This window comes from Palaemon carinicauda, chromosome 39, assembly GCF_036898095.1.
Source record: "Palaemon carinicauda isolate YSFRI2023 chromosome 39, ASM3689809v2, whole genome shotgun sequence".
NCBI lineage: Eukaryota > Metazoa > Arthropoda > Malacostraca > Decapoda > Palaemonidae > Palaemon > Palaemon carinicauda.
The window spans coordinates 14631236-14658985 of record NC_090763.1 but is presented as its reverse complement, the minus strand read 5'-3'; the positions used below and the strand labels follow the sequence as shown (position 1 = coordinate 14658985).

The following is a 27750-nucleotide window of genomic DNA, read 5'->3' as shown; positions in this document are numbered from 1 at the left end:
TTACCACGTGGGTGACTTGAAGATATACTGTATGTTTGCCAGACGTATGAAGATGACAAAAAAATTTCTGTATTTATGCAAAATCAATGCGCAAGAAAATCATACATAGTCTGCTTTAGAAGACGACGCAGTTAGGATGACGTAATCATCGATAAACCACTATGGCTTCTTTATATATAAGAATTATCGCCAGAAACTTCTTGGGGGCACATGCGACATGTTTAGCCATAGATAAAAGTAATATCTCCATACCCATTGTGGGTGCTCCCCTTAATGCTTGTGCCCTTAGGATAAGGACCAACCCAGCCAAGGTCTATGTTCCCTTAAAACATGGAGCATTACCACAAAGAGGAGGGATCCAAACTACCGAGTAGCTTTTCATAAGACACAGGTGATGAAATCCATGATCTGCTGAAAAATGTTCTGGCAAGAAAGACATTCTATACAACCTCCATCATAAAGTCTCTCAGAACCTACCTATGAGCAAGCAGAACGGGATACCACTCAACTAGGGGCCACCCCATAGTGCCCCACAGATGGAACCAGGGAGGTAAAATCATTATACAGTACCTGGATAGTACAGGTACTCGATACCTGGGGGAACAATAACTTGCTGTCTATATTCCAAAAGTATCTGCTATACTGGGCTCACAGACCGACTGAACAAGTCTTGTGGAAATGGCTGCAGAATGAGCTCAGTTACTCCCTCACAGAGGAGGTGGTTGGATTTAAGAGAGGCATATACTTTACCTTTACCTGGCCTATGGTGCTGCTGATTGATGCGTATGAGGTCGCTCTCCTACAACTGATGCCACAGTGATAGGCTGTCGCACTGAGCTCACATTCTGCTTTATGGTCTCCAAAGGAATCAGTTAACAATTGAGCTCCTTAACTCCCTCCTGACACAGGAGAGTTGCTCTTTAAAGGTATGGAGACTCACAGCAGAAACAGGGAAGGTGTGCGATAATCGCACACCTTCACCTGGCCTATAGATTTGGTGTTGGATCCTAGCTGAGACCATTGATCTGCATCAAATCTAGGGAGAAAACAATTATATCGAGCATACAACGCCATAAGCTAGAGTCACATTGTGAACCTGGCTCGCAAGGCATTGAGAGATCGCTTGCTTCAAGAAAAACTGTAAAGTGAAAGGCTAGCTTTAACCTTCAGCACCATCAGCCACTAATACAGCTTCCAATATCTCCTAGGAGCTCCCAAAGGCTAAAGTGCTCCCGAGTCTGAAACATAAGAAACTTGAAGGCTTCGAGAGGTAGCTTGTTAAGCGAACATCCTGCGAAGTAACTACTTCCATTAAGCAAAGCTGAAAATGGTGAATCAATAGAACACGCCTGGACGCATGTTACTCGAGTGCATTTGATGGCTCGGCATAGAGGTAATCTGATCTTCAGACATCAGGCAAGTCTAACTCCAAGGAAGTAAAGAGTCAATGGAGTCATGATATTAATGAAGTTTCTAACTCAAGGACAATACCCCTGAGATGCTAATGTGTCATAACCAGAATAAAACCAAAAGTAAAAGTTTCATTTTGCCAAAGGCAGTTAGGAACGTGGAAGGAGATATCTGTCTTCAATCAAGGCTGAGATAAAATTGAAGAAGGTAATAGCCAGCCGGAGCTGGTGCTTCTCCCGGCTACCATTAGTAACAACCAGAAATGTTCTTGACACTTCGTTAAAAGTTTTTATAGCAGTATGCCAACTTGCGCTGATTTCTTCTAGGTAAGGAATATAAGGTTTGTATTTTGTGTAAGAACAAAGTTTTAAAACGGAGATGATTAAATATTGAAGATTCCAAAGTGAAAAGGTAATGAGATTATTGCCAAGATGGTTTTAGCAGTACTACAGACACATGAACTATGGAGAGGATATTTTAAACCTACAGGTAAGTCCAAATGGTGCAATCAAGAACAATCACTCATGCTCGCATAAAAGACCAAAGATAGCACGTGTTTAGGGACATTCAAGATTGTGAATGGTGCTACAATATAACAGATGAATTGTAAAAAAAAAATAACTTAGGATTAAATTATCAACTGAAGGCAATCTTCTTATGAGCTTTAAGTAGCTTGGCAGACACAAGAAAAGTGAGTTTACTAAATTAATCTGATAAGGCTACTCTCAGTCTCAATGTGCATTTACTCAGCTACCTACCACTGAGTACTGCTTTTCTTTCGTTCACAAAGCAAAAGATTGATGCATCTGTGATAGGTTTATAATGGATAAAATAATCTGAATGTTACTAATTGTATAAAATATGTTATTTTGATTATAAAATAAATTTTTGAATATACTTACCCGGTGATTATATAGCTGCAACTCTGTTGCTCGACAGACAACTCTACGGAAAAACTCGCCAGCGATCGCTACACAGGTTGCGGGTGTGCCCAACAGCGCCATCTGTCGACCAGATACCCAGCTCTCAATGTAAACAAAGACTCAATTTTCTCCTCGTCCCACTGCGTCTCTATTGGGGAGGAAGGGAGGGTCATTTAATTTATAATTAACTTAGCCGGTGATTATATAGCTGATTCACACCCAGGATGGTGGGTAGAGACCAGTAATATATGTTTACACTTTTATGAGCTAAGAGTTTTTTATTTCATTTTAGAAGTTATCAAAATAACAAAAATAAAATAAATAGGTACCTGGTAAGGAAGTCGACTTGAACAATTACTCTGCCTTTTAAGTACGTCTTCCTTACGGAGCCTCGCGATCCTCTTAGGATGCTGATCGACCCCTAGGATCTGAAGTATCAAGGGTTGCAACCCATACAACAGGACCTCATCAAACCCCTAATCTAGGCGCTCTCAAGAAATGACTTTGACCACCCGCCAAATCAACCAGGATGCGAAAGGCTTCTTAGCCTTCCGGACAACCCATAAAAAAACAACATTTCAAAAGACAGATTAAAAGGATAAGGAATTAGGGAATTGTAGTGGTTGAGCCCTCACCCACTACTGCACTCGCTGCTACGAATGGTCCCAGTGTGTAGCAGTTCTTGTAAAGAGACTGGACATCTTTCAAGTAAAATGACGCGTACACTGACTTGCTTCTCCAATAGGTTGCGTCCATTATACTTTGCAGAGATATATTTTGCTTAAAGGCCACGGAAGTTGTTACAGCTCTAACTTCGTGCGTCTTCACCTTAAGCAAAGTTCGGTCTTCCTCACTCAGATGTGAATGAGCTTCTCGTATTAACAATCTGATAAAGTCTGACCAAGCATTCTTTGACATAGGCAAGGATGGTTTCTTAACTGAACACCATAAAGCTTCAGATTGGCCTTGTAAAGGTTTAGTACGCTTTAAATAGAACTTAAGAGCTCTAACAGGGCATAAGACTCTTTCTAGTTCATTGCCTACGATCTCCGATAAGCTGGGGATATCGAAAGATTTAGGCCAAGGCCGAGAAGGCAGCTCATTTTTGGCTAGAAAACCAAGTTGTAGCGAACAAGTGGCTTTTTCTGACGAAAATCCGATGTTCTTGCTGAAGGCATGAATCTCACTGACTCTTTTAGCCGAGGCTAAGCATACCAGGAAAAGAGTCTTAAGAGTGAGATCTTTCAGGGAGGCTGATTGTAACGGCTCCAACCTGTCTGACATGAAGAATCTTAGTACCACGTCTAAATTCCATCCAGGGGTAGCCAAACGACGCTCCTTGGTGGTCTCAAAAGACTTACGGAGGTCTTGCAGATCTTTATGTTTGGAAAGATCTAAGCCTCTATGCCGGAAGACCGATGCCAACATGCTTCTGTAGCCCTTGATAGTGGGAGCTGAAAGGGATCGTCCTTTTCTCAGGTATAAGAGAAAAACAGCTATTTGAGCTACACAGGTACTGGTCGAGGATACAGAAACTGACTTGCACCAGTCTCGGAAGACTTCCCACTTCGATTGGTAGACTCTAATGGAAGACGCTCTCCTTGCTCTAGCAATCGCACTGGCTGCTTCCTTCGAAAAGCCTCTAGCTCTCGAGAGTCTTTCGATAGTCTGAAGGCAGTCAGACGAAGAGCGTGGAGGCTTTGGAGTACCTTCTTTACGTGTGGCTGACGTAGAAGGTCTACCCTTAGAGGAAGACTACTGGGAACGTCTACTAACCATCGAAGTATCTCGGTGAACCATTCTCTCGCGGGCCAGAGGGAAGCAACTAAAGTCAACCTTGTCCCTTCGTGAGAGGCGAACTTCTGCAGTACCTTGTTGACAATCTTGAACGGTGGGAATGCGTAGAGATCCAGATGTGACCAATCTAGGAGGAAAGCATCTATATGTATTGCTGCTGGGTCCGGGACTGGAGAGCAATAGATTGGAAGCCTCTTGGTCAGCGAGGTTGCAAAGAGATCTATGGATGGTTTTACCCCAAGTGGCCCAAAGTCTCTTGCACACATCCTTGTGGAGGGTCCATTCGGTTGGAATTACTTGCCCTTTCCGACTGAGACAATCTGCTATGACGTTCAAGTCGCCTTGGATGAACCTCGTTACTAGGGAGATGTCTTGACCTTTTGACCAGATGAGCAGGTCCCTTGCGATCTCGTACAACGTCAGTGTGTGGGTACCTCCTTGTTTGGAGATGTACGCCAAGGCCGTGGTGATGTCCGAGTTAACTTCCACCACTTTGCCTTGAAGGAGAGACTTGAAGCTTTTCAAGGCCAGATGTACTGCCAACAGCTCCTTGCAGTTGATATGCATGCTCCTCTGACTCGAGTTCCACAGTCCTGAGCATTCCCGACCGTCTAGTGTCGCGCCCCAGCCCACGTCCGATGCGTCCGAGAAGAGAACGTGGTTGGGAGTCTGAACAGCCAGGGGAAGACCCTCTCTTAGGTTGATATTGTCCTTCCACCAAGTCAAACAAGACTTTATCTTTTCGGAAACCGGGATCGAGACCGCTTCTAGCGTCTTGTCCTTTTTCCAGTGAAAAGCTAGATGGTATTGAAGAGGACGGAGGTGTAGTCTTCCTAGTGACACAAATTGTTCCACGGATGACAGCGTCCCTACCAGACTCATCCACAGCCTGACTGAGCAGCGTTCCTTCTTCAGCATCTTCTGGATGGATAGCAGGGCTTGATCTATTCTGGGGGCTGATCGTCTTGTTGTTCAGCAACGTCCTCATCAGAGGGTTCCTCATCCGAAAACTGATGAGGAAACGGCAACGGAGTGGGCAACGTCTGGCTCGCTGAGTCCGGTCGCACTGGTGCATGCGTGACGGAGCCGGACGCAACATCATGGAACTGCTGCACAGTCTGTGAACTGTCAACAACCATGGGTGCGCGAGGAAGCACAGCGTCAACCCGAGACTGTCTAGACCGTCTGGGTTGTGCAGTCAACACCCTACCGGGTGACGCACTGCGTCAAAACAAGTCACCTCTGCTGGTTGTTGAACGTCCTGAACGTCAACAACCACCTCCGAGCGTCGCTTAACGTCAACGTGCGGCTGGCAACCCACACTGGGTCGCATCGGTGGAGGAACCACCTCAACTGGCAGACGCGAGTAGGTTACCTCAGCGTCAACAGGGCGCACAACCGACCGGTTGGAAGGTTGTTGGCCAGAAGGTTCGGTAGCAACCTTCTCCGTATTAAAGTCCTCTATCAAGGACGCAAGCTTGGACTGCATGTCTTGCAGCAAAGCCCATTTAGGGTCTACGGGAGCAGGTGTGGCAACAGACGGGGTTAGCGACTGAGGCGGTACCGCTTACCATCCCTGAAAGCCTTGTTATGCATGACATAATTGTACAGCAAAACTTCAAAGGCTCGAAAACAGCTGTGAAGTTGACCTGTAAAAAACTTGGAGCGTCTCCTGGCCAGGCGCCAGGGAGAGTCTACGAGAATTGAGAAGTCTATCTGGGCAGAGGCATGAACTCCCAAGCTGAGAACTTCTCTCGTGTCATATCAGACTCTCGCTCTATAAACCAGTTTAAAAGAAGGGAAAGCAAAGGCTGTATCCCCCAAACTCCTCCTGGTGAAAAACCAGTCGCCTAGCCAACGTAAAGCTCTCTAGGAGAGCGAGAGAGCACTAGCTTAAAAACAACGGCTTCGAAGTAGCTAGGCCTAGTGTAAGCTCTGACGTTTAGGCGAACGAGGAGCAGCAGTTACAAAAAGATCCGGACAAAGATCCTTAAAAAAATCATCATGATTTAATTAAAGTCCATAGGGGGCTAAGCAGCTTTAGGCTCCTCTCCATCTGACAGAGTCCTCAAGGGAATATCAGTAGGAGGGGGAACAGCAACTTCCTCATCTACAGGAACCTTGTCCGATAAAAGCTGAGTCTCAAGCAAGGGAGAGACCTACCGTGGTGGCAATGCTTTACAAGCAGAGTCCACACTCACTGGTGCATTAGTAGCGGACCAGAACGCAACGTCATGTAACTGCTTGACAGTCTGTGAACTGTCAACAACTGAACTGTCAACCACAACAGGTGCGTGAGGGCGCACAGCGTCCACTCGAGACTGCTTTGACTGCCTAGACTGAGCAGTCAAAACAACTCTAGAATGCGGAGGTTGACGCACAGCGTCAAAACAAGTCAACTCCGATTGTTAGTGAACGTCTTGAACGTCAACAGGAGCATCAGCAAGTGGCCTAACGTCCAAATGCGGCTGAAAAACCACACGAGACCGCATCGAGTGTGGTTCTAAACAACCTGACTGACGTGACTAAGCTACGCCAACGTCAACAGTAAGCACAAAGGAACGTTAGGTTGGCTGAAAGCCAGGATATCGATGAGATAAACGGCTAGACTCAACGGACTAATCGGCAGAATAGTCTTCCATAAGGGAGGCAAGCATATACTGCATGTCTTGCCATACAACCCAAAGGATCAACGGAAATGGTTGTGGTAAGAGACGAGGGTAACGTCTGTGACCCCAACACTTTGCCAACAAAAAAAGACTCTCGGAGTCTGTGTTACGCTTTTGTTAGGCGGCGAGCAGTTATCCGATGACTGCATAGGGTCAGAGCTGTCCTAATGGTTGTAACCAGGACGCTGGACCTGTCCTGAAAGGACTGACTTTCGCTTAAGGGCTTCGAAACCTTGTGACAGGTTTCTTATGCGAAAAGCCTTCGGATGACGAGGAGAAACAACGTCTCTCTCGTCTTATGGTAGGGGAGATCTTGGTAAGAAACACCCGATACCATAGAGGGAAAACGTCTGTTCGTTGATCAAGGCCTCTCGAACCCATAAGTCGTTTGACATTACTTCTCCCCTGGGCTTGGGAGCATGCAAGAGGTCCCGGACTAGGTGAACGACAGGCACGAACAGACGAACCCTCGGACGCAACACTGTAACACTTTGCGCATATCACTTTATCACTTTGATTTTCTGTTTTGCACTTATTTCACTGAAATCGAAACTTTTACTGATTTCTACCTGAAACACGCAATTCTACCCTTCATTAAAAGGTAGTAATTGCGAAATCAGTCGTATAATGCAAGCTCATTAATACCAGCAAAAAACAGAAAACATATTTTAAGATAAAAAAATCAGTGGCTGGGAAAGAGACTAAACACTAGTTCATATAAACTACGTTTTCAATCTCTCACCGCACATAGCCTGGGGACGAGAATAAAAAACTAAAAACGTTTTATCCTTCCTCCCCGTACAGCGACTAGGGACGAGAGTAACTCGAGAACAACGTTACCCGCCTGAACGGAACGTTTTCTCTCCTCTCTCTCCCTCCGTCTCTATCTCTCTCTCTCTCTTTCTCTCTTGATTTCGCACCTAAGAGAAGAGCCCAATTATATTTCGTCAAAAAAACATGTTATTTGATTAAAGGAAAAAACTGAAAGGTTTTTCAAATAAAAAGTTCCTTTAAAATAGAATTTAAAACATTTAAGCTAAGAAAGAATGAACAAAACGTCAGAATCGATTTACTCTTACTGCAAAGTGAAACCGTGATACACTCTCTCTCTATCGTAACGATAGAGCGCATGTTGAACGTCCTGAACGTCAACAACTGCGTAGCATAAATAAACTAAACGTTAGTTCATCTTTGAAAACAGTACGAAGACTATCAAAGAAATTCTTTCATAAAATATTACATTTAAAAAGTTTTAAATCCTTAGCTCTTTAAAAGCTAATTACGATATAAAGGGTTCAACGTTGATTAACTTCGGTTTCCAAGTTAGGACCGCCTACTCTCAGGAAAAGTCGCATATAAACAAAACATTAAAATTTATTTTTATATGTTTATAATAAATGGAAAGTTAATCGAAGAGGCCTAATAAAGGCGGAGAGATATAAAATATATAGAGGAAAATCTATAACGTGATAAGATAATTACTAAAAGCCTAAACACACTTCCGTCTAAGGGAAGGGTCGGCCATTTAAAAGTGAAAGAAAGTCCATACTCTCTTTGTCACCATAATTAAATCTATCCAAAACGAGTTCAAGATTTAAGATGAAGATAAAACACCTGCATAGCGAAAGCTCAAAACTAGAATATAGTACTTCACCAAATAGATGTGAAAAACTCCAGTTTAGCAACAGCGAGTAAAGTACGTCTTGTCGACACCTCGACAGAGAGAAAATTGAGTCTTTGTTTACATTGAGAGCTGGGTATCTGGTCGACAGATGGCGCTGTTGGGCACACCCGCAACCTGTGTAGCGATCGCTGGCGAGTTTTTCCGTAGAGTTGTCTGTCGAGCAACAGAGTTGCAGCTATATAATCACCGGCTAAGTTAAATATTGAAAATTTAAAAGTTATGCAAGAGGTATTTTACCTATTAGTTATGGAGAATCTGTTTCAAGGAGGCTGCAATGGAGTCAGAATAGACAAGAACTTTTCTTCTAAACAAGCTGCTGTCTTGGCTACTCCAATATTTATCTGTCAATAAAAAACAGAGTAAGTAATTTTACGGTACAGTATTTTATGTAGACAACTGTAAAATTAATGGCCATCCTCTATTTATTCATTCTTAACAATGAAAAAAATCATAGCCAAAACTAACATGCTTGGAATGTCTTTACTCTTTAATGATTTTAAGAATCCCCCAAAACTTACTAATGACCCATGAATGAAACATAAAACATATTTATCAATTTTATCTATAAAATAATAAGTTATGACAGATTGAATTTCAGCATATACCTTACTTAAATCCATTTTCAGTTGGATTAAGGACTTTCCACAGGAATGTCATTGCACATCAGAGGTAAATATCACATGGAACTGAAGTACAGTAAGGGTTTGTATGTAACACTAAATGGTGGTAAGATGATGGACTCAGAAAACATGCATAAAACAACAGATCTGTTTCTAAGAGACAAGGAAAAAATTGAGTTGTCATAGCAAACATCAAGCAGAGCCATAGTAACTTCAAAATGAACAAAAATGCAGAAAAAAATATTAATGCCAATAATGCTAGTTACATCATGGAGACCACTGACTATTTTGTGCATATGATATTACTCATTATCCATACAGTACTTGTATAGCAGACGATTGACAGCCATGGGTCTCGAAAATGTTTGTCTATTAAAAATTATTTTTAAAAATGAACCATATTTTCATACTGAGATTAGTAACAAAAAATTCTACAGGATTCAATCAGTAAGCACCAAAAAAGTAATTGTACATGATTATTGTGTCTTTTTCTTACAGTCAATCATCATCAAAATATAAACTTACATGCGAGTCTATGTTCTAACACAACCCTACTAATTCTTTATTGTAACCTATATGCCCCATTTGGTTATCTCCAAGTTCTAATAATTACCCGTCCCTTGCTGATTCCAAAGAAGTCCTACTAGTCATGTTAAGGTTTCAATCTTGGGCTGAGGCTACTGTGACAAGCCAAGGATATGTGTGAATATTGGTCATTGAAATGAGTAACGAGCAGTTATATGACTAGAGAGGGGGGTGGGGCGAGAAGCCCCATCCCCTTTCCAGTCGGTTGTCACTCTTTTTTGATACTTCAGCCAAGGACTTATAGGACTGGTTTGAGGAGGGAAGTTAAATTACTTTTAAAATTTGTTACTGTATTTCTTCCTACGTGTAATACAAACTGTCATGCTTTAATTACAGAGACTTGCTGCTTAGAGGTTTGGAAACCCCCTTGGAACTAAATTTGGAAGGTTCTGTATCTTCCTTGAAAGTGTTTCAGGCTTGATCAGTGGAGAAGCAAAGCTAGGATACTGTCACCCTCTTATCTGTTTAACATAAAGATGAGAAACTAACAGACCCTGGGTTGTACAATTTATAGGTTCTAGGTCATACAAAATATTGTACCGTATCATGCAAAGAGAAACCATACCCCTGAAAGGGATGGTAAAATCAAATACCAAGTTAATGAATAATGAGTTGGTATCAGATTCATCATCCCCCACCTCGCATGGGGAATGGGGAGACATACGTCTTTGGTTACATAAAATGGGGCTCGGAAGTGTAACTTACCAGCATCTGGTCCGACTGGCTTGTAACACCTAAACTGCTGACCCCAAGAGAGGGGTAGAAGAATGTAGGAAAGGAACTAGTTACACTACCTTTCATTCCCGATTTACGTGCAAAATGTTACCATAGACAAGTTGCATCCTTGTCTCATGTGGGAGCAGGGCTGATTACATATTTGCTTGAGCAGCCACCACAGTTCCAACCATAAAGGTGTCAAGGGACTTATGGGTAAAAGGCCGTGAAGGGTGTCTGCCGCTTTCAGACACCTGCCTTCAACACTTGGCCCAACAATAGTTTCTCTTAGACGTGAGTGTGGGGCAGTAACTCTGACTTTGTGAGCCCTGGTCTGATGAACAGGTTGTCCTCTTCTACTAAAAGCCTGAGGTCTCCCTCTCTGATGGAAGACAGCGTAGACCGCAGTTTCCATTCTGAACTTTATTTGACGCAAAAACTTGTTCAGCGGAGAGGTCGATGACCGGGTCTACCTCTCTGATGGAAGACCGCACAGGCAGTACTGTTTTAATTCTGAACTTTGTTTGGCGCACAAACTTATTCAGAAGAGAGAGATCGATGACCAGTCTCCAGTCCTATGTCACCTTTTCCACAAGGAAGAGCTGACTGTAGAAACTCAGAGATCTGTCTCGAATAACATCAAAGTGCGTTTTTCCTCATATCACTCCCACCTCTGCCCGCAAGGCCAGGGCCTTCGACGATGTTGGGTGTACTATCGAGAAATCAAATGGAACTAGAGATAGGAGGGACCAGAGGTCTAGAAAAGATAAGTAGCAGTCCCAAAGGATACTCATCACCTAAGATTCAGCCTCAAGCCTCTGATATATTGCCCACTGAGGAGATAAGCCATCCCATACTCTTGCCAGGAGAAGAGAGGGGAATGCCTAATTCAAGTGCTTCCCTCTTCTTCCCCTCTTCCCTCCACCAATATTCCTTTAAGGCTGTGTAAGCACAGGCTTTTTTTCAAGAAGAGGTCGTGGACGTTGTGGAACACGATATCTAACCGAACTCAATGGTTTGGATGCTACTCCCTTCGAAGAGCCCGAGCCCTTGAAGGCAACAGCTTAATGGTTCAGTGAGTCCTCAAAAGCAGTCCTCCATGACTCCCACTGCTACCTGCATACAACTCTCCAGCAGGAGAGACATGGCACTCCACACCAATAAGTTCCTCAACATTGACACCACCTCAGGGATAACCTGTTTTGAGAAGCTAGAAAGTATAACATCCCACCTCTTCAAAACCCAGTTAGCCCAAAAGTTTGCTATGACTGCCTTCCCCCACAGATAGCACAAGGATCTTGTGCTTTTCCAAAGCTTCTGGGGTTAATAACACTGTCAACTTTACGAAGTACGTCACTGCACCCAACTACTGGTCAAGTCAGGACAAAGCATGGAGAGAGGCAGGCCAAAGCTCTATGGCTAATGACTCAGATACCAAGAAGGATATAACTTCTGCTGTAAGACTCTCAGAGGGCAAACTGATGGGTTTACTTGTAGAGTTCAATGGCGTGTTGAACCTCCGCTGTCTAGAAAGTAAGGTTGGCAATATCTTACTTGACCTGCTAAAACGGAGAGAATTCTCAGATCTACAGATCTGATTACCCACTTGGTTCAAAGCCATGTCCAAAAGATCCGACCAGAGAAACTCTAAAGAGGGCTTCAATCCTTGAGCATCGAAGTGTCGATCCATTACCGAAGTCCTCCCCAAAAGTGAAGCCACGGATGCCTCCCCCCAGGGCACTGCACTAATAAATGAGTGCAAGGACCTTCATAAATGAAATTTCCGACTCAAGGTAGTCACCTTCCATGGGCTTTGGACCACATTCCAGAGTCCCCGAGACTAGCACACGGTGAGGCACACACGGTCAACCACGGCCCTGTGCATAAAGGCATGGGGTTCTGACCCTATTGCCCAACATTCTTCATCTACTAAAATGCGCTTGTACTTGAGTATGACGTTGAATTAGTACCATCTTTTCTATCGAGATTCACTCTTCGAAAGATGGAGGAGCAAGCATCCCATGTCCAAGAAGGAAGGGAGATGGAGGTCACAGCAGCTCCTCCATCAACCTTGGAACAGACTGCGTAAGAGACCATACACCTCTCTCTCCTGGCAGACAAATACCAAGGTAGCCAGGATACCAAAACCTGGCAAGAACCACACGGGTACCGTCCACCCCTCCCAAAAGAGGTGGTATTACGGGGAGCCCTGTCCTTCCATTCTCTCCTCTCCTTCCTCTTCAGCTGAGAAGACTTGGAATTGAAGTCAGACAATGACAAGGAGGGGGATGAGGAAGAAAAATTTTTCCTATTCTTGGCTCTGGAAGAAAAGTGGTCGAGGGCTGAGTGACCACCGACGACGACACTCCCTTTAGGGGGCCATACAGGTTGCTCCAACAAAAGCCACAACACTGGGGCACACTGTCACAGGGGAAGGGGAAGGCACACTCACAAGGCCCCACGACCCCACACAGAGAGGGCCCAGAGGCACAACCACTGACACTGAGGGAGAAGGAACAGACCATGGACCCCCCTGACAAAAGGGTAGGGGTGATGGACACAGGAAAGGGATGAGGAACAAGAGTGCTGAGTCAGGGATTGGGGTCACACCATGGACGGCAACACTATTCTTACGCTTACCCTTACCTTTGCTGGGCCCAGGGCTGCATCTTGCCAGCCAGAGTGGGAGCAACCAAACCCAACTTACCGACCACCGAATTCCCTAACACCTGGGGATTCACCACCGCTTTTAACAGTGGTACCACAGGAGCCAGAGGATAACAAACCTGCATAGGGGGACTGGGGAGAGGTAGCCTTGGCTACCACTTTCCTCAAAACAGTCATGGAGAGCCTACCTGAAAGACCTAAGGAAGTCTTGAGCTTCCTTAGGTCTTTCGTCAACCAGCAGCCTGAACGGTCACAACAGAAGATCCTTCAGCCTCTGAAGGGAAACAGCAAACACTTGGGGTTCCCAGTGCACCAAAAAAAGCCTGAAAAGCACGATGTCGATCCGCGCTCTGCTGACACCAGCAGCGAACTCCTAGGAACCGATCCCAAGGCATAAGCGCAGGGGCAGCAGCAGGAGACACAACCCTAAGGAGACAGAGGCTGTGGATACCTTCACTGGTGTCCTCTTAGGCGTTACGTGTTTCTTGCCACTTCACCAAAGGCCACGATCGACACTTGGTACAAGGGGAAACCTGCAAACAGATATGCCCCAATTGAAGCACAGAGGGAGTGCAGATCTACAGCCGGCTTCACCATGAAGCAGTTGCAGCGTCTACCTCTTCCCTGGCAAACATGAAGTTCATGTTTCCATTCCATTACTGTATTCATCAACCACACTACTAAAGAAAAAGAATCAACAGTTTTGGTAAGCATTGCAGTACGTCCATATGCCACAACGGTCGAAGCAAATTTGATAGCCAACTGGACAGGGGTGGGGCTTCCTGCCCCGCACCCTCTCTACACAGATACCTGCTCATTATCCATTTCAACAACCAATTCCATCTCGTGCCAAAATAATCTTCCTAATCAATGGATGAAGGTTTGTATGACACATAGGAACAATTATCATTTTCTTTGTTGTCATGACACATGTTTGTCATAATGTTTGTTACAGAGCTGCCTCTCTTGAATAATTTTTGATAAATCAAGTGAATTCTTACATCTCTGACAGAGGTAACATTTTATAAAAGCTACTGAAAATATCTGATAAAAAATTTCACAATATTTCTGAGGTTACATGAATTTTTGGAAAGAAATTTAAATATTTCTGCAATTAATTAATAAGCAAAAATGGTTCATGTTTTCATTTGGTGTTCATTATTATACTATCCTGAATAGAGTTAAAAAGGAAGTACAGTATGTTTTACTCTAGAATTATTGTTCATCTCTAATTGCACATTCATTGAAAGAAATAAATCCATCACACCTCTATATCTGTGAGAGATGGTTTGTACCAAAAAAATGCCTAGTACAGTACTCAAATATTTTGGTGTTTTTTATTTCTTTATTATATCTGTGTAATCTCTTAAACACTAAAGCAACTCTTAAGTTTTATTCTGAAATTGCAAGTAGAACGAGGCTGTAACATTTCTTGTCTGTCTAACATTAACCTTTATACCAATTCTAAAATATGTTTGCATAATCACGGACTAAATGAAAATTCAAGAGCATTTTGCTTTCTTCTGATGGCTCATTTCACAATAAAGTACATTGGGCTAAAAGATAAGTATCAAACGTAGGGATGCACAGTTTAGTCAATGGCCATTTATTCTAGTATCACCATCAGTTTTTGTCAGAATAATAACTTGAACTGGTGGTAAATTGCATTTCTAAATGGATTTGGATATGTCAAATATAACGTCTACAACATTGTACAGCATTCCAAGAAAATTGCTTGACAAATGAGATTGTTTCCACCAACATACATTACACAGAATATTTTTAAAAGCAATTTACCTTTTGTTCATTGAGTACTCTAATCAACAATTCCTGCTTTTTCACTAGAGCACAATAGTTCCTTTGCTGCCTTTCCAAGTCTTTTATTCGAGCACTGTTACTTGACTGCGTACTTCTCAGCTCATCCAGTTCATCCTGAAAGGAATTATAAACATGTATGTAACTGTACATAAAATACAAATTAATATTCTTCACAAAAGAATACTTTCATGGATAAGTAATTAGAACTAAAGACAGTTCAGGGATCATCCACCAATCTTATATACTGTAATTGGGGACTTCCAGCTGATGCTGTCAGTGTAATGGGTCCCTTAGTGATTCACAAGATACTGTCCACCCCTCTATCTACTAACTAGGATGGAACAACAGAAGGATGGATCTCTCCAGAAGTTACAAAAGTAGTCAGAAGTACAGTAATGAGTTTCTTGCTGCTCAAAATTTTACTGTTTTACACAATCATTACACTTTTCTAAGATAAAAACAGTACAGCATAAAATTATAAATAAAAACAAAAACTACATAGGGCTTTATAAGTTCTACAGCAAATAAAGTGGATTGACTGAATATAAATCAGAACATATACAGTATAGGAAAAGCTAATGGAAAAATGATATTTTAATTATAAAATAAATTTTTGAATATACTTACCCGGTGAATATATAATAGCTGAGCCTCCGGCGGCTCGACAGAAAAACACACAAAAACTCGCGAGAGATCGCTATGAAGGTTGCGGGTGTGCCCACTAGCGCCAACTATCGGCCAGATACCGCATATACATGTAAACAGACCCAATTTTTCTCATCCCGCTGGGTCTCTATCGGGGAGGAAGGGGGGGCCTTTAATTTATATATTCACCGGGTAAGTATATTCAAAAATATATTTTATAATTAAAATATCATTTTTAAATATTTAACTTAGCCGGTGAATATATAATAGCTGATTCACACCCATGGTGGTGGGTAGAGACCAGAGTTAATTAAGTTTACAGCGTATATGCTTAGAGTTTTTGACAGTTATATCATAACAAAACCCAAATATATAAAGGTACCTGGTAAGGAAGTTGACTTAGACGATTACTCTGCCTTATTAGTCTGTCTTCCTCACGAAGCCCAGCTATCCTCTTAGGATGCTGAAAGACTCCCAGGAGCTGAAGTATTAAGGGCTGCAACCCATACAACAGGACCTCATCAAACCCCTAATCTGGGCGCTCTCAAGAAATGACTTTGACCACCCGCCAAATCAACCAGGATGCGAAAGGCTTCTTAGCCTTCCGTACAACCCAAAAAAAACAATATTAAAAACATTTCAAGAGACAGATTAAAAAGGATATTGGAATTAGGGTAATGTAGTGGTAGAACCCTCACCCACTACTGCACTCGCTGCAACGAATGGACCCAGTGTGTAGCAGTCCTCGTAAAGAGTCTGGACATCTTTTAAGTAAAATGACGCGAACACTGACTTGCTTCTCCAAAAAGTCGCGTCCATAATACTTTGCAGAGATTTATTTTGCTTGAAGGCCACGGAGGTTGCTATAGCTCTAACTTCGTGCGTCTTAACCTTAAGCAAACATCGGTCTTTCTCATTCAAGTGAGAATGAGCTTCTCGTATTAAAAATCTGATAAAATATGACAAAGCATTCTTTGACATAGGCAATGATGGTTTCTTAACTGAGCACCATAATGCCTCAGATTTACCTCGTAATGACTTAGTACGAGCTAAATAGAACTTAAGAGCTTAACAGGACATAATACTCTTTCCAGTTCGTTGCCTACGATCTCTGATAAGCAAGGAATATCAAAAGATTTAGGCCAAGGACGAGAAGGCAGTTCATTTTTGGCCAGGAAACCAAGCTGAAGTGAACAAGTGGCTTTTTCTGTAGAAAAGCCGATGTTCTTACTGAAGGCATGAAGTTCACTGACCCTTTTAGCCGAAGCCAAGCACACTAGGAAAAGTGTCTTGAGGGTGAGATCCTTCAGGGAGGCTGAATGTAATGGCTCAAACCTGTCTGACATGGGGAACCTTAGGACCACGTCTAAGTTCCATCCAGGAGTTGCCAAACGACGTTCCTTAGAGGTCTCGAAAGACTTAAGGAGATCTTGGAGATCTTTATTGTTGGAAAGATCTAAGCCTCTATGTCGAAAGACCGAAGCCAACATGCTCCTGTAGCCCTTAATCGTGGGAGCTGAAAGGGAGCGAACCTTTCTCAGATGTAAAAGAAAATCTGCGATTTGGGCTACAGAGGTACTGGACGAGGACACAGATGCTGACTTGCACCAGTCTCGAAAGACTTCCCACTTCGACTGGTATACTCTAATGGTAGAAGCTCTCCTCGCTCTTGCAATCGCACTGGCTGCCTCCTTCGAAAAGCCTCGAGCTCTTGAGAGTCTTTCGATAGTCTGAAGGAAGTCAGACGAAGAGCGGGGAGGCTTTGATGGACATTCTTTACGTGGGGCTGACGTAACAGATCTACCCTTAGAGGAAGACTTCTTGGAAAGTCTACCAGCTATTGAAGTACCTCGGTGAACCACTCTCTCGCGGGCCAGAGGGTAGCAACCAACGTCAACCGTGTCCCTTCGTGAGAGGCGAACTTCTGCAGTACCTTGTTGACTATCTTGAATGGTGGGAATACATATAAGTCCAGAAGAGACCAATCCAGTAGAAACGCGTCTATGTGGATTGCTTCTGTATCTAGGACTGGAGAGCAATAGATTGGTAACCTTTTGGTCAACGAGGAGGCAAAGAGGTCTATGGTGGGTTGACCCCAAGTAGCCCAAAGACTCTTGCCCACGTCCTTGTGGAGGGTCCATTCCGTGGGTATCACCTGACCCCTCCGACTGAGACAGTCTGCCAAGACGTTCAAGTCCCCCTGGATGAATCTCGTCAACAGGGAGATGCCTCGATTTCTTGACCATAAGAGAAGGTCCTTTGCGATCTCGAGCAACGTGAAGGAGTGTGTGCCTCCTTGCTTGGAGATGTACGCCAAAGCTGTGGTGTTGTCTGAGTTGACCTCTACCACTTAGTTTCGAAGAAGCTTTCGAATATCATCAAGGCCAAGTGGACTGCTAATAGCTCCTTGCCGTTGATGTGCATGCTCTTCTGACTTGAGGTCCACAGACCCGAGCATTCCCGACCGTCCAGGGTCGCACCCCAACCCAAATCCGACGCGTCTGAGAACAACACGTGGTTTGGGTTCTTGACTGCTAGGGATAGTCCCTCTCTCAGACTGATATTGCTGTCCCACCATTTCAGGCATGCCTTTACTGGTTCGGAGACTGGGAATGATACCGTCTCTAACGTCTTGTCCTAGTTCCAGTGAGAGGCTAGATGGAACCGGAGAGGCAGAAGGTGTAGTCTCCCTAGTGAGACAAACTGCTCCAGGGATGAGAGAGTCCCTACGAGACTGTTCCAACTCCTGACTGAACAAACGTTCTCTTTTCAGCATTAGTTGGACTTCGAGCAGGGCTTGTTCTATTCGGGTGGCAGACGGAAAAGCCCGAAAAAACTGGACTGCGAATCTCCATCCCCAAATATAGAATAATCTGGGATGGGATCAGTTGGGACTTTTAGGTTGACCAAAAGTCCCAACTCCCTGGCCAGACTCAACGTCCAATGTAGATCCTGCAGACAGCGATGACTGGACGATGCTCTGAGAAGCCAGTCGTCCAAGTACAGGGAGGCTCGGATCCCCGATAGATGGAGGGATTTTGCCACATTCCTCATGAGCCTCGTAAACACGAGAGGAGCAGGACTGAGGCCAAAGCACAGGGCTCGAAACTGGTACCCCACATTCCTGTAAACAAACCTCAGAAACGGTTGGGAATCCGGGTGTATAGGAATGTGGAAGTATGCCTCCTGAAGGTCGAGAGAGACCATCCAGTCGCCTTCCATTAATGCTGTCAAGACAGCCTGGTAGACTTCATCGTGAAGTTTGTCTTGACAATGAACATATTGAGCGCACTTGCCTCTTACGTACTCCTGCAGTGAACATGGCTGCCAGATCATTGGAGCCATCCCTGAGGGACTTGTTCCTGCAGAGAACGTGGCTGTCAGATCATTGGAGCCATCCCTGAAAGCCTTGTTTATGCATGACATAATTGTACAGCAAAACTTCAAACGCTCAAAAAAACTCCTAACAGGAGATGGTCTAGCTCTGAAGTCGACCATAAAATCTTGGAGCGTCTCATGGCCAGGCGCCAGGGAGAGTCTATGAGGTTTGAGAAGTCTATCTGGGCAGAGGCAGGAACTCCCAACCCGAGAACTTCTCCCGTGTCATATCAGACTCTCGCTCTATAAGCCAGCTTAAAAGTAGGGAAAGCAAAGGCTGTCTCCCCCAAACTCCTCCTGGTGATCAACCAGTCGCCTAGCAAACGTAAAGCTCTCTTAGAAGAGCGAGAGAGCACTAGCTTAGAAAACAACGGCTTCGAAGTAGCTAGGCCTAGTGTAAACTCTGACGTTTAGGCGAACGAGGAGCAGCAGTTACAAAAAGATCCGGACAAAGATCCTTAAAAATCAGCATGATTTATTTAAAGTCCATAGAGGGCTGAGCAGCTTTAGGCTCCTCTCCGTCTGACAGAGTCCTCAAGGGAATATCAGTAGGAGGGGGATCAGCAACTTCCTCATCTGAAGGAACCTTGTCCGACAATAGCCGAGTCTCAAGCAAGGGAGAGACCTTCCGTGGTGGCAATGCTTGACAAGCAGAGTCCACACGCAAAGGAGCAACAGTATCAGTCAAGGACGCTATGTCATGTAACTGCTTAAAGGACTGACCAGTAACAACAACAGGTGCGGGAGGACGTTCGACGTCAACTCGAGACTGCCTTGACTGCTTAGACTGAGCAGTCAAAACAACTCTTGACTGCGGTGCTTGACGCTCAACGTCAAAACAAGTCAACTATGCTGGTTGGTGAACGTCCTGAACGTCAACAAGAGCAAGCGGCAGCGGCTGAACGTCCACAAGCGGCTGAGAGTCAACACGGGACTGCATCGAGTGAGGCTCTACAAAACACGATTGACGTGACTTTGTAACGTCAATGTCAACAGGACGAGCAAAGGCTCGTTTGCGCGGCTGACGGCCAAGATCTCGATCAGCTAAGCGGCGAGGATCATCGTGAACCTGCCCAACAGAATAGTCCTCCATAAGAGAGGCAAGCTTATTCTGCATGTCTTGCCGTACAACCCATTTAGGATCAACGGGAATGGTTGCGGTAAGAGACGAGGGTAACGTCTGTGACTGCAAAACCTTGCCTACAAAAAGACTCTCGGAGCCTGTGTTACGCTTTTGTTTAGGCGGCGAGCAGTCTTCCGATGACTGCATAGGGTCAGAGCTGTCCTAATGGTTACAACCAGGACGCTGGACCTGTCCTGAAAGGACTGACTTTCGCTTAAAGGGCCTCGAAACCTTGTTCCACGGTTTCTTATGCGAAAAGCCTTCGGATGACGAGGAGAAAATCGTCTCGCTCGTCTTATGGTAGGGGCGGTGTTGATGAGACACGCCTGAAACCATAGAGGGAACGTCTGTTCGCTGATCAAGTCCTCTCGAACCCATAAGTCGTACGACATTACTTCTCCCCTGGGCTTGGGAGCTTGCAAGAGGTCTCGGACTAGGCGAACGACAGGCACGAACAGACGAACCCTCGGTCGCAACACTGATAACACTTTGCGCAATTATCACTTTATCACTACGATTTTCTGTTTTGCACTTACTTCACTGAAATCGAATTTTTCAACAATTCACATTAGGTATGAATAAAACTGATTTCTACCTGAAGCACGCAATTCTACCCTCATCAAAAGGTTATAATTGGGAAATCAGTCGTATAATGTAAGCACATTAATACAAGCAAAAAACAGTAAACATATATTAAGATAAAAAGATCAGTGGCTGGGAAGGAGACTAAACACTAGTTCATTCAAAACTAAGTTTTCAATCTCTCACCGTACAGTGCCTTGGGACGAGAATAAAAACTAAAAACGTTTTATCCTTTCTCCCCGTACAGAGACTAGGGACGAGAGTAAAAAACTGACTCGAGAACAACGTTACTCGCTTGGGACGAGAATAAAGATCGGAACGTTCTCTCTCTCTCTCTCTCTCTCTCTCTCTCTCTCTCTCTCTCTCTCTCTCTCTCTCTCTCTCTCTCTCTCTCTCTTGATTTCGCACCGAAGAGAAGAGCCCACTTACCTTTCGTCAATAAACAGGTTATTTGACCAAAGGAAAAAACTGAAAGGTTTTTCAATTAACAAGTTCCTTTAAAATAGTATTTAAAACATTTAAGTTTGAAAGAAGAATGAACAAAACGTCAGAATCGATTTACTCTTTCTGCAAAGTGAAACCGTGATTCTCTCTCTCTCTATCGTAACGATAGAGCGCAAACTGCGTAGCATAAATAAACTAAACGTTAGTTCATCTTTGAAACAGTACGAAGACTATTCAAAGAAAATCTTTCATAAAATATCTACTAAAAAATATTCATTTAATAAGTTTTAAATCATTTGCTCTGTAAAAGTTATTTACGATTGAAAGGGCTCAACATTGTTTAACTGCGGTTTCCAAGTTAGGACCGCCTACTCTCGGATTAGAGGAGGAATAGGAAAGGTCGCATATAAACAAATCATTAAAATTTATCTTGATGTTTATTATAAATGGAAAGCTAATCGAAGAGGCCTAATAAAGGCGGTTGAGATATAAAATATATAGAGGAAAATCTATAATTAATTTATAACGTGATAAGATAATTGCTAAAAGCCTAAAACACACTTCCGTACTAAGGGAAGGGTCGGCCATTTAAAAGTCAAAGAAAGTCCAAAAAACAATCCAAAGTCATCAAAAATTAAATCTATCCAAAAACGAGTTCAAGATTTAAGTTGAAGATAAAACACCTGCACTGCGAAAGCTCAAACCAAAAGGAAGTACTTCACCAAATATGTTGAGAAAACTCCAGGTTATACAGCGAGTATTGATACGTCTTGTCGTTAAGGCCGACAGAGAAAAATTGGGTCTGTTTACATGTATATGCGGTATCTGGCCGATAGTTGGCGCTAGTGGGCACACCCGCAACCTTCATAGCGATCGCTCGCGAGTTTTTGTGTGTTTTTCTGTCGAGCCGCCGGAGGTTCAGCTATTATATATTCACCGGCTAAGTTAAATATTTAAAAAAGGGCATTCATGAAATGGAAGGCTTTATTTCAATAAAAAAAAAAAAAAGATGAGAACATGAAGAGGTAATTCTGTAATAGTAGAGGAACCACCTCTCCAATTTAATCAAATTATAAGGGCTTCTTAAAATTGAATGTTCATCTATAAATATGCATGTGCTATTTTGCTAATACAAAACTATGACAAATTCGAAGATAATTTGTATTTTTCCTAACCATACAAACCTTAGCTATTTACAAAGGGTTTACTTTTAGCGCAGCTGAAATGACGAGCCAATAGTTTTTAACGAGGGTTAATTACCCCCGCGCTAGTTAGCGGGGGGTGGGGAAGGGTAGCTTGCTACCCCTCCCCCCTCCACACACCGGTGACTTGCTTCACTTCACTTAGAGGTAGGACTTGACTTGGGGGTCAGGGATGGCGGGCACATATGTGTAAATAGCTAAGGTTTGTATGGTTAGGAAAAATACAAATTATCTTCGAATTTGTCATTTGTTCCGTAACCGAAATACAAACCACGCTATTTACAAAGGGTGACTTACCCCTTAGGAAGGGTGGAAAGTCCCCAGCCTTACTGACTTCGGCTTGCCCGGGGGCTCGATCCCTTAGTGAGCAGCACTAGAGAGAGGGAGCCCCTGTACCTCACAGGTTCCTAGCATCGCTAGGAACGAGTGGCCTACGTAAGTAGTGTGAGGAGGAGAGTGTGACTCGTCCTATGAAGTTGACCTTGAGACCTTCAGATAGGAATTCTAGGATAGGACGTTCCCCATACCACCTCGTCAGGGTATGGGAGACGCAACAGTATTAAGCTTAATACTAGGAGCACAAAGAAGCATGGGTTACCTGCAGAGGTCGAGGCCAGCTATGCGAGGACCAGGATGCTGCTTCCCCAAGAGAGGGGAGAATGAAGAAAGAAGTAAGGGTCAGACATACTCTTTCATTCACACAGACTAAGACCGGGTAACAACGCCCTCAACCTACTGCTACTTGTCCAAAAAGGAGCCTGAGGTTAGACCAGCTGTTGTGCAGCCACCACAGGGCCGATAGAGAACGTATCGAGGCTCCTGTGGGTCACGTCTTGCAGGTAGTGGGCTGTGAAGGTCGTTTGACGCTTCCAGACCCCCGCTTGAAGTACCTGCGTCACAGAGAAGTTTCTCTTGAAGGCCAGGGATGTAGCAATACCCCTGACATCGTGGGCCCGAGGGCGACGTGACGGAGGAGGGTCAGGATTCAGGGCATGGTGGATAACCCTTCGAATCCAAGCAGAGATGGTGTTCCTTGTGACCCTCCTCTTTGTCCTGCCTGTGCTCACAAACAAAGCTCGCACATGAGGACGGACTGCAGCCGTTCTCTTCAAGTAGTACCTCAGACACCTCACTGGGCATAGTAGCAGCTGGTCTGGGTCGTTTGTTACAGAACGGAGACTCGCGATCCTGAAAGAGTCGAACCGAGGATCCGGCACTCCAGGATTCTGAGTCTTGGCCACAAACTCAGGGACGAACCTGAACGTTACCTCCCCCCATCCCCTTGAATGGGCGATGTCGTACGAGAGACCATGAAGTTCACTAACTCGCTTGGCCGAGGCCAAGGCGAGTAGGAAAGCCGTCTTCCAAGACAGGTGGCGATCGGAGGCCTGGCGTAATGGCTCGAAGGGAGGTCTCTTGAGAGACCTGAGAACTCGAACCACGTTCCAAGGAGGGGGTCTCACTTCCGACTGGGGGCAGGTAAGCTCATAGCTACGTATGAGTAAAGAGAGTTCTAGCGATGAAGAAATATCCACGCCCTTCAATCTGAAGGCCAAGCTTAAGGCTGAGCGATAGCCTTTCACTGCCGAGACAGAAAGGCGCATTTCTTCTCGCAGATACACAAGGAAGTCCGCTATTGCTGGAATAGTGGCATCGAGTGGAGAGATACCCCTTCCACGACACCAACCACAAAAGACTCTCCACTTCGCTTGGTAGACTCCCTCAGAGGACCTTCGCAGGTGCCGAGACATTCTCTCCGCAACCTGTTGCGAAAAGCCTCTCTCCGCGAGGAGACACTGGATAGTCTCCAGGCGTGAAGCCGAAGCGAGGCTACGGCCCTGTGAGGGACACCGGAGTGGGGTTGTCTGAGAAGCTCGTGTCGTGGAGGAAGCTCCCTTGGGAGTTCCGTCAGGACTTGCAGAAGGTCCGGAAATCATTCCACGTGATGCCATAGCGGAGCTACTAGAGTCATGGAACAGTTGACCGATAGTCTGGTCCTGTTGAGCACCCTTCTCATCAGACAGAATGGTGGGAAGGCGTACACGTCGATGTTGTCCCACCGTTGCTGGAAAGCATCTTGCCAGAGTGCCTTGGGGTCCGGGACTGGTGAGCAGTACAGGGGCAGCTTGAAGTTCAAGGCTGTCGCGAACAAGTCCACCGTCGGGGAACCCCACAAAGTCAGGACTTTGTTGGCTATCTGAGGATCCAAAGACCACTCGGTACTCACTATCTGCGAAGCCCTGCTCAGACTGTCGGCGAGCACATTCCTCTTGCCAGGAATGAAGCGAGCTGATAGTGTTATCGAGTGGGTTTCGGTCCACCTCAGAGTCTCTACTGCAAGATGGGATAGCTGTTGCGAAAAAGTGCCTCCCTGCTTGTTGATATAAGCCACTACCGTGGTGTTGTCGCTCATCACCACCACGGAGTGACCCGCCAGGAACCGTTGGAACTGTTGAAGGGCCAGAAAGACGGCCTTCAATTCTAGCAGGTTGATGTGTAGGCACTTTTCTGATTCTGACCAAAGGCCTGAGGCCCTCTGGTTCAGAACGTGCGCCCCCCACCCTTCTTTTGACGCGTCCGAAAACAGAGTCAATTCCGAGGGAAGGACGAGAAGACTCACTCCCTTTCGCAGGTTCTCGTCGGCCAGCCACCACCGCAAGTCCGTCTGTTCCAGAGACCCCATTGGGATCAGAGTGTCCGGGGAATCGGATCCTTGATTCCACCGGGACTTGAGCCGCCATTGAAGGGATCTCATCCTGAGGCGGCTGTTTGGAACCAGACGGGCCAGGGAGGATAGGTGGCCCAAGAGACGCAACCACGATTGGGCGGGGAGTTCTTTTCGCCTGAGGAAAGGTTCCGCCACCCTCCTCAGCCTTGCTATCCGGTCGTCTGATGGAAAGGCTTTGTGGAGATTGGTGTCTATTAGCATGCCTAGATAAACCAGTCGTTGGGACGGCTGCAGAGAGGACTTCTCGAGGTTTACCACGATCCCCAGATCCTGGCAAAGATCTAGAAGCCTGTCTCGGTGTCGAAGAAGGGTCGACTCCGAGTCTGCTAGGATCAGCCAATCGTCTAGGTAACGAAGGAGACGAATGCCGTTCCTGTGCGCCCAAGTCGAAATCAGGGTGAACACTCTGGTGAACACCTGAGGAGCTGTGGAGAGACCGAAACACAGCACCTTGAACTGGTAGATCTTGTTGTCTAGGCAGAATCTCAGGTACTTCCTGGAAGACGGATGGATTGGGATCTGGAAGTACGCATCCTTTAGATCCAGTGTACACATGAAGTCTTGTGGTCTCACCGCAAGTCTGACCGTGTCTGCTGTCTCCATGCTGAACCGGGTTTGTTTGACAAACCTGTTCAGAGCCGAGAGATCGATGACGGGTCTCCAGCCTCCAGTAGCCTTCTTTACAAGAAAGAGTCGACTGAAGAAGCCTGGAGAGCCGTCCACGACCTCCTGGAGAGCACCCTTCTCGAACATGGTCTTGACTTCGGCCTGGAGGGCCAGCCCCTTTGCCGATCCCATGGCATAGGAGCTCAACGACACTGGATTCGCTGTCAGGGGAGGTTGAGATGACGTGAACGGGACGCGATAACCTTGGCCGATCACTGAGATCGTCCAAGCATCGGCCCCGAGATGTTGCCACCTGCGGACGCAACGCTGAAGGCATCCCCCCACAGGTGGACACGCAGGGGGACTGCCACCCCTAGGGCTTGCGGCCGTGGCCGCCACCCCTAGAAGTCTTGCCTCCCCTGGAGGACTTACCACCCCTCTTGACCTTGGCTGGAAAGGGCTGGGGCTTAGACACCACTTTCTTAGCTGCCGGTGCCTGTTTTGGAGCCTTACGAGGCTGTTGCTGCTGTTGTGGCGGGGCTGGAGGCTTATAGGGCCGAGTTCTAAGGGCCCTGTGGAGGAGTCCGTGCTGGATTTCCTCCACCTCTCAGCCGTTCGCTCCAAGTCTTGAGGCTCAAACAGGCTCTCCCCCAGGAGGGAGGCATGTCGGAGCCTACACACATCTACGGCGGGGACCTTCGGATGGAATCTCTCGGACGCAGCATCGCGACGCTTCAACACCGAGTTGGCCCACAGGGTGGTAACCTGGTGCGCCAAGAACTCGATGGAGCGGGTGCCCGAGAGCAAGAAGGTCTCTAGGGCATTCCTATTGGTCTCCTTGGACAAGTCCTCAGATCGCAATAGGATGCCCAGAGATCCTAACCAGAAGTCCAGCCACGAAGTGGCCTGCATGGCACACTTAGCGACCTTCTCGTGGTTAAGGATCTCTGCCGCCGAGAACGACACCTGCCGGGCAGAGAGTTTCTCCAAGGGAACTCCCTTCGCCAGCTCCTCCACAGAGTGATGGAGAGGAAGAGCGAGGTTGTGCTCACCCAGGATCTCGAAATACCTCCTCTGCTGAAGGCGAGGAGGAGGGATGAGTTTGTTCCCGGCAGTGGAACGACTGGAGGAGGCAAGAAGTGCGAGCTGAGCATTGGCCCTAGCTCTGGCACTCTTCAGCCCCCGAGACCAGGGCAGAGCTGCACTGGTCTTAGGGGCCTTCCGAACGTCAAACACTTCATCCAGAATCGTGTCTTTGCCTTCACGGGGGGGGATGACTGGATCCGTAAGACTGTTAAGTTGCCTTATCAGGCTTAGGACCTGCCAGAAGGCATGTTCGGACTCTTGCTGTTCTCCTCCCTGCGGGCTGGCAGCTAAGTCTCCTGCCCCAGGAATCTCTTCCTGGGGTGATACGTGGACATTCCCCTGGGTAGTCGTGGGTTCCTGTCGAATCCTTGCAGAGGATTTAGGGATGGTCTTGGAATCCTTGGGTTCCCTCCTAGGAGGGATACAGGATCCCAACAACGAGGTTCGAGGGGCCCCTTCCTCACGAGACGATTCTCCTGCCTGAAGCGAAGTCTCCCCCCCTGGTGCCGAGGGGAAGACTACCGGCCCACTGGACTCACCTGAGGACGGAAAGGCCTCGTCCACGGGAGAAGGAGAGAGTACTCGTGCAGGAGAGGGGACCCTCGAGACCGACCTCTTGGGAACCAACTTCGCCCTGGGGGAAGTCACCACGAAGTCCACTCCTCTCTTTCTCTTCAGCGTAGGAGAGACAGCCGCTGGTTTGTTACCCTGGCCGGCGAGTGCTGGTTTCATAACCCTCACTAACGCCCGTGCCAGCGGACCAAACCAAGTCTGCTGCTCAAAGGACACAGAGTCCGAAATCCTCGCTAAGGTGAAAGGGATCGGGCGATCCTTTGGAGTGGACACGACGGTACCTGCCTGAAAAGAAGGTGGGGAAGAATGCTGTAATGACCTGTCCTCGTCCTGCAATACCAACCTGTGCTTGGATGGAGGTGATCCCGAGTGCCGTCTAGGAGCACGCGTCCCTGCTGCTACCACCGGCTGTGGAATTCGCCGCGAACTATGGTCGCGCGAGGGTGAACGGTCGCGCAAAGGCGAATGGTTGCGCGGGTGATCGCGCGGGCGCACA

The 27750-nt window shown here is 45.9% G+C and overlaps 2 protein-coding genes across 3 annotated transcripts in view; both read right to left on the bottom strand.

Annotated features, from left to right (window-relative positions):
• The window catches only part of LOC137631020 (uncharacterized), a 326574-nt gene that overhangs the window by 107416 nt on the left and 191408 nt on the right, over positions 1 to 27750 (bottom strand). The window lies entirely within an intron of this gene.
• The window catches only part of LOC137631019 (testis-expressed protein 9-like), a 93346-nt gene that overhangs the window by 8502 nt on the left and 57094 nt on the right, over positions 1 to 27750 (bottom strand). The window contains exons 6-7 of the mRNA XM_068362568.1: positions 14867 to 15001; positions 8721 to 8824 (exon numbers count right to left, since the gene is read on the bottom strand). Of these exons, the coding sequence (XP_068218669.1) occupies positions 8744 to 8824; positions 14867 to 15001 (216 nt within the window). The 3' untranslated portion in view covers positions 8721 to 8743. The remainder of the gene's footprint in view (positions 1 to 8720; positions 8825 to 14866; positions 15002 to 27750) is intronic.